At 46.1% G+C, this 7,321-nt stretch overlaps 1 protein-coding gene across 2 annotated transcripts in view; it reads left to right on the top strand.

The window, feature by feature from the left end:
• Positions 1-5,467, top strand: part of LOC135901077 (phosphatidylinositol 3,4,5-trisphosphate 3-phosphatase and dual-specificity protein phosphatase PTEN-like) — an 83,994-nt gene extending 78,527 nt beyond the window's left edge. For both annotated transcript variants that reach the window (XM_065430753.2, XM_065430752.2), the window contains exon 11: positions 2,881-5,467. In XM_065430753.2, the coding sequence (XP_065286825.1) occupies positions 2,881-3,024 (144 nt within the window). In that variant the 3' untranslated portion in view covers positions 3,025-5,467. The remainder of the gene's footprint in view (positions 1-2,880) is intronic.
• The last annotated feature ends 1,854 nt before the right edge of the window (positions 5,468-7,321 follow it).

The raw sequence follows: 7,321 nt of genomic DNA on the forward strand, positions 1-7,321 counted from the left end.
TGTTAACAAGCCGCGCCTGTTGGCATTCAATAATGGCACTGCTATAACAAGTGCAAAGAGGTGTCACAGGCGGCAAGTGACATACGAGCTCTGCCGAGGCACCACTTTGTTGGCCCCTAAAGGTGCCTTTTAAAGAATGCGGGAAGGTTGCAGTGACAGCATCTCAGCTTGTGAAATCCAGAAGAAACGCTGGGACATGATCGCCACAAGCATCTCGCCACATACTTCCCACTGGCTTGCACGAGAAAACCACATGTCCGTCAGCCTTGCTCGCTTTACGCGAAGCTTGCTGACATTCTTTTCCAAGGCGTCCATGTGCTCCACGTAGTGAAGCTGAAGGTCCCTCGTGAAAACATGCCCACGAGGGACACAATGTTCAGGCAGCCTGCCCTACTGCGTCAACGCTGCCGTTGTGGCCGTCACTTTCGCTATCCGATACAAGCACGTTGGCGCCGATCGCCTCATCGGTTAGAAGTGCTTCATTTCCATATCTATAGCAGTGCGCTTTCTTTTCACCGGGGCAACGTCTTGCATTGCCGAAGATCAGTGGGCAGATCAGCCATCTTCCGTTTCAGTGGCAAGTCAAACGAGCTTGAGAAACAACATGGCCAGGAACGACTTCGACGCAACAAACAAAGAGAAGCACGAGCGACTTCATCCATTAGCAGAATTGCGCAGAATGAGGGCCATAGCATAAAGAACCAACTGTGAAGCCCCAGCGAGCAATCTAGGAGCAGCGCCTGTAGCGTTGTCAGCCCAGTTGGTGCGGTTCATTCATGTTTAGTAGGGTGGCGCGTCGCTGAGCTATGCGCGTAGCCCATTCATGTTCGGAGGGGTGGAAGGGCGACGGGAGAGATGTACGGAAGGCTGGCGTGCATCTCTCGTGGAGAGAAGCGCGCGGCGGCAGTTGGGGTGGCGGGCGATCGTGCGGTGGCTCGCATTTCACTTTTTCTGTTTTTCTTTTCAAGGATTTCGCATTCCATTACCTTTAGGCATGGACACCCAGCAACCAGACTTCATTGTTATAACCGATAATGCGGTGTCGGGACATTGTGGCAAGCAGGTTATTTTCCCATAAAAAAAAAACATACAAAATTTGATGGTGCAGCAGCTTTTCATTGTTGTAACCGATATATTGTTAAAACCGGTATCATTATAAGCGAGTTCGACTATATTCGTGCACCATAGCACGATGCACAAACGGTGCGAGTCGTGAGAGGCAAGCGAGGACCACGAAACTGGCCTGGCTGGCCAACGCTTGCTTCCCGAAAACGGCAGAAAACAAAATTTCAAGAAGCAAGCTGGTGCCGGGCCAGCACGGTGGCAGATTCGGGCGGAGAGGCGGGTGCGTGCAGAAGCCGTCAAAGGTGAGGGAGTTACGAGGGTGTTAAGAGTGAGGGTGAGATGCACATAGTTGTGAGGAAGGGTGGGAGGAAAGCGGATGTGCTTTCCTGCCAGCTTGATAGATGGCGCTAATTAGCTCTGCTACGTAAAGTCATTGGAACATTACTGCCACCTAAGACTGCCACTGAAGCAGCAGAGTTGCCGAGGCTGTACTGGGCCTCTGCCACTGGTTCCCTCTATATGCTCGCACGCTTTTTCTTTCGTCTGCTGACAGATCAGCCCTGTGTTTACGCAAGTGATGTCTTATCAAGATGACAAACTTGTTTCTACTGATCATAATCATGTTGGTGCGCTGCCTTCTGTTGCAGCATTGCTGTGCTCAAAAGACAAGGCGAATGAGGTGCTGGGGGTCACCTGTGGGTCCTTGTATCCAGGGGCTGTCTTGTCATACAGAATTGGATATGGTGCACTGTCTCCAACGACCTTTTTCAACGGGACGTCTCGGTAGACTTGCCATTGTAAAAGAAAGAAGTGCGAACGAGACCAAACCAAGCCAACTAAAAGATGTGGCGTCAGATCCGCCGGCTTGTTGTCGGGAGACCCGTTGCGCGTGACCCGTTCACGCGAGCAGACAATAGTGCAAAACAAGAGGCCCGGCTGATCGAGACGCGAGTATGAATAGAGTGGTCGGGTTAGCTTGCGTGTCATCAATTTCCTGCGCATACATCACTGTAGTGGCCACTCTTATTGGTCTCCTCCACTCGCGGCTCGCTTGTTGCTGCAGCGAGTCGCGAACAATCGGCCAAACCGGACCAGGACCGATCCTTTCCGTGGCGTGCGTTCTGCCGCTAATGCAGCTGGGGTTGTAGCAGTGCTACTATCGCCTCCAAAGCAGCCAAAGAAAGCAGCCTCGCGTGCAGGTAGCATGAGGATAGAACAAGCTAGCGCCCTCGACCTCAGCGGCCGCAGTGTTGGCAGCTCCCGAGATCCCGCTGCACCATGGCTGGCCATCCTAAATAAACCGTGGCTACAGTGGCTACCTCATTGCGCTGCCTCCCTCAGGGTATTACGGTGCGATGCAGAAATGATGACCTTGCCATTTGAGAGACAGGGAAATTCCGGCTGCATTTTTTTTTTCTCTTCGTACACGCCATTGAGGGGTCTATCCTAAGCTTTTCTTCTATGGCAGGGTAAGAGCAATGCTGGTCATAGGCGCCACCATGTGATTTGGCACGCTGCTTAGAAGATTGTCAGAGCGCAGTATGTCTGAATTAACCTTCGCAAATGCTTGCGTGTTCGAATTACCAGCCGTTTTCACCCATTGGAATACACATAACTTTGTTGGTACCACTGCGTCAGTTCGAATAAACCAGAAGTTTGAATTAAGTGTGCTCGAATTAACGAGATTCAAAATTGCCTGAAATCAACTGTATTTGCTTACAGTGAGCTCTTGTGTGTGTTGGTGGAGACTGTAATGATTTATCGTAGATATCTATGGGCTTCATGCTTGTAACATTCTTCTATTGTTTTGTCCAGGTGTCACTAAAATTTGTATCCCCAAGCCACCTGTGCCCCCCGGGTGCTGGGGGTGACGATCCCAACAGCGATATTGAGCCAGGCTCTGACAGTGACACCACAGACGACGATGATTGGGACACACAGGAGGCGACCCACATCTAGGTCCGGCTCTCTCCACCCTTCACACACACACCTGCCAGTTCCCACAACTCACCTCTGCCCCCTCCCCCGCTGCTTGGAGGGTTCCACCACGAGCACAAGTGAACCCCCCTCATTATTTCACCACACCATTGGCATTCTCTCTCTCTCACCCACATACTTGTGTAATGTGTTGCCATGTGTTTGTATATGTGCATATATCTGTATGTGGAGTTGGCAGTGTACTTTGCTATGGCAAGGTTCTGTATTTATTCAGTTGTTGACCAGACATTTTGCCTTTGAGGAGGCAGACCTTTGTTGGACTAGTTATATCATCTGGTTTAAAAAAAAGAAGTGAGAAATTTACGCAGTGTGCTGTTTGTATTATTCGGTTCTTGCTCACAGTTAATTCTTGTGGTTGACAGTGGGTGCCGGCAATTGGCTGTAGCATGTGGCTGAAAAGCATTAATGCAGTTTGCTTTTGAGAACGGAACTGCTGACGGGAAGCACTGTGTAAACGAGCGCCGTGCTTTTATTAGGGGATAATTTTTGACAATTTTTGGATGCATCTTCAATTTTGATCCATGGCAAGTGGGAAGTCGCCATGCGGTGAGGAAAAGGCATATTTGGGAGAGGAGGTTTTAGACAGCTGAAACTCCTGTGGCAATATAAATGTCGAAAGGATAAAAAGATTTGCGTGTGTGTGCATGCGTGCGTGCGTGTGTGTGTTTGTGTGTGTGCGTGCGTGCGTGCGCGCGTGTGTGCGCGCGCGCGCGCATTAATCGTTTTTGATAGCCTTTTTTTAAGGAATGTGTTTTGCTTTTTATACCTTTGGTTGGAAAAGACTGCAAGGTCTAAACTTCGGTGTTTTTAAAATACAGAGATAAGCTATTATTTGTGCAGGCAGGTGTTTGGGTCATAGTTAAGTACCTGGCAATGCTCCAACATCGCTAGTGCAGATTTCTTTGTGATACGACATTTTGAAGGTTTTTATTTTCTTCATAAAGAATCTGCTGTAATGCAGTGGCACTGTGTTCAAAATGGCATTGACATGGCTTTCAGTCTTTGACGTACGTGTAGGTTATAGCACAGCCTTCTCCATGCATTGACGTGAAACCAGAGAAGACCGGTCACCTTAGTGACCTGATTGTCAAAGTTGCCATGCTGTATTGTCATTGGGCGTAATCAGGTTGCATTAGAAAATGGGGAAAGACTGGATGACTGCAAGATCCAGAAAGGAGCAGTACTGGGCCTGGATAATGTAAAATTGTTTCAGTCTGTTTTTATTGCAATCATCCATTCGCCCTCCGTGATAGGTCAAAATGACTCAGGCTTTGCGCGTATGTGCACGGTGCCCGCTCATATAGGCTGGGCCTGAGCTATTTTGACCTATCATGGAAGGTTAATGGCGGATGTGGAATAAAAACAGATTGGAATAGTTTTATATTATTCCAGCCTTGCTGTTACTGTTCACTTTGTTCTGTGCTCATCTGATGCCTGTTGTTTAATGAACCAAAATGTACTGTCCTTTAGCATGGTGTAATTTGGGGCTTCACAATTTTCGTTCGGTTTGTACTCCACTGCAACTGTTAGAATGCTCCACCTGATTTTTAAGCACCTGTTAGTGAAGGCAAACTTTAGTGTGTTTTCAGGCTTCTTGTGCTTGCCTGTAGCATGTGCAGTGTGTGGAAGGCTTGCTTTTCCAGTGAATCTTGGTCACCGAGCACAGCTTTTTTAGTTTTTTTTTCCCCTTCCCAGTCAGTGAGTTCTTTGGGTAAAGGAAGTCTTGATTATGGATTATTTTTAGGAGTACCTGGATATATGTATGTAGAGGTATATATACGCACAGGCTATAAATAGATTTTTATGAAATCCATGTGTGTTTGAAGAAGCTAAAGAATCCTTTGCCGAAGAAGCTAAAGCATCCGGTGATCATACCTTTTAGTGTAGTAAATGAAAATTACACTGTGCAAATCTAAGTTATAAATGAAAAAGGCCCGTCTGCACACTGTCAAAGCGTAGTAGTGCTTGTGCATTTCACGCTGTAGTGTAGCTAAAAAAAAAAAATTAGCGGTATGGAGTGACAGATATGCAAGTTAAGATAATAATAAGAACGCTGTGTAATACGTATTGAGATCTTGCAACCAGTTTACATTTCCTATAATTTAAATGCTTAGCCCTTAAAAGGAAGCTTAAAGGGCCCCTCACCAGGACTGGGCATTTTGAGCTTACAAACGCAGAGCATACAATGCGCTATAACAATGATGTCTGCAAAGTATTACATTGCTACGTGCCGTGGAAAGATCTGAAATTTCAAATCGAATGCCGTTTTCGCTTCTTGCGGCCTGTGCGCTCCAATCCGGAGGATGACGTACACGTGCTAGTGTGCCTACGTAAACGTGTTCGCTGTGACTTCGAGAATTATTCTAGGGAACATCTGTTATTTGTGTAATATGTTGCTTGGATAGACGAATTAAAGCTTAGAGAAATAATAAAACACACAATCCGAATGTCTGCATGTATTTGTTTTACTTCGCGCTGCAGCGAGAGGTGTACTTCCGTTTCGTATGCTTGTCCCCACGTCGTGCAGTTGCACGGGCAAACACCGAAACTATGTCGTTTTCTACCATGTTCCAGCGCGAGATCATGCTCTGTTATCCGCTTGTCTGCCTCAGTATTCGTGTAGCAATTACTTATGGCACTAGTCAGGTGTTCTCATGCACAGCGCTCAAAATTGTATGCTGCGCGAAACAAGACAATCTCAACAGCTTGTGCGCGATGCCGTCAGCAGAAGTGTGCTGTGCCGCAAAAAATGCGAGGAGGAAAAAAAAAAATGAGGGCAGGGCCCGTGGCGTATGCGTCACGCGATCCTCGAGGTCCGGAATGGGAGAACGCAGGGAAGGAAGTTTGCTTGCCGAGGCTAGACTGGGCAAATGGAGAGAGTGTCTTGCTTAGCAGTGGAGCTTGCCTCCTGAAATCAGGGGTTCGTGGCACTGAAATATTTCTGTCTTGGCTATTAATTAGCCAATTTGAAAAATTTTTGCGGCAGAACGCTCCCTAGAGGACACATAACTTCCAGCGTATAACCAAAATTTGCTATGGGGCCTGGTGAGGGGCACTGCAGGAAAATATTAAGTTGAGTTAGATTGAGAGATATTGTATTTGAAAGATCCTTAATAACAAGTTCATCATTTGTAGTGAGAACAGACCTTTTTAAGCGAGAAAACGACAAAAATTAGAAACAGGAGTGGCACCACTTGTGGCATATACCTCCTATGTGACATCAGCACTGGCTGATTTGCAGAGTAAGGAATAGAGGGAAGGCATGTGGAGATTATGTCAACACGCCCTTTGTGGCACGTTCCATTCAAATTGGGTAGCGACAGCGGGGCTTTCGGCTGCGGTTATTTAAGCAACAAAGGGATGTTTGGGCACACAGAAAACGATGATAGGCTTCTGGACGAACAAACTATCAGTCTAGCTCAACTTATTGCATATTTTCCTTTAGCGTCCTGTTAACAATAGTTATATTTACTGGAGTACTGGTCACATTAAAATATTGCACATGGCCATGAGTACCGTGGGTTTACCACCGAAATTCCACAGCTTTATGTTCGTAAATGTTTTATTTCTGTGTATGTTAGTCATTGTAAGACAAGTGGGAAGTAGCTCAACTTTGGAGATACCATCTGTATTCGCAGAAAATCTTTCAATTTTTTTCTGTGTTAATTAAAAAAAAAAATCAAGTACACACATGTTGGGTTCATTCTCCTAGAGGGAACAAAAGTGTTGCTTGGATGCGTGGTTGCGTACATGCACATCAATCCTAAGAACGTTGAGGTCTTTTTTAGAGAATTCCTTGTGTGCAGGCAGTTTATAATTGCACCATAGATGCACAAGCTAGTGACCGATACCTGACTGCTGAAGACTTTGACAGTGATCCTTAGCACTTGTTTTCAAAGGCTGCATTTTTTTACTGGTGTGATTAAAAACGAGCACTTCTGTGAGTTTCTGAAGTCTTACTGCTTGCACTTACACCCTGTATATATGTGTATATGTAGAAACTTTGTACAAGGCTACATTAATAAAAGTGTGAATGTAGATGTGGGTTACCAAAACCCTGTACAATACTGTATCAGACAAATTTGGTGGAGGCATTGCAAAATGTTAGTGTAATTGATAAACGATGGAAGACACACTTCTATTGAATTCTTCCCTGTGTTTTGCTTTATTGAACATTGGCATGCATAGTCAATGCTACACCCATGAGGAGATATGTAACCTGCATTCTTGCAGTGCATTTGTGCAGATTCACTCTCCA

The sequence above is a fragment of the Dermacentor albipictus genome, chromosome 1 (genome assembly GCF_038994185.2).
Source record: "Dermacentor albipictus isolate Rhodes 1998 colony chromosome 1, USDA_Dalb.pri_finalv2, whole genome shotgun sequence".
Classification (NCBI taxonomy): domain Eukaryota; kingdom Metazoa; phylum Arthropoda; class Arachnida; order Ixodida; family Ixodidae; genus Dermacentor; species Dermacentor albipictus.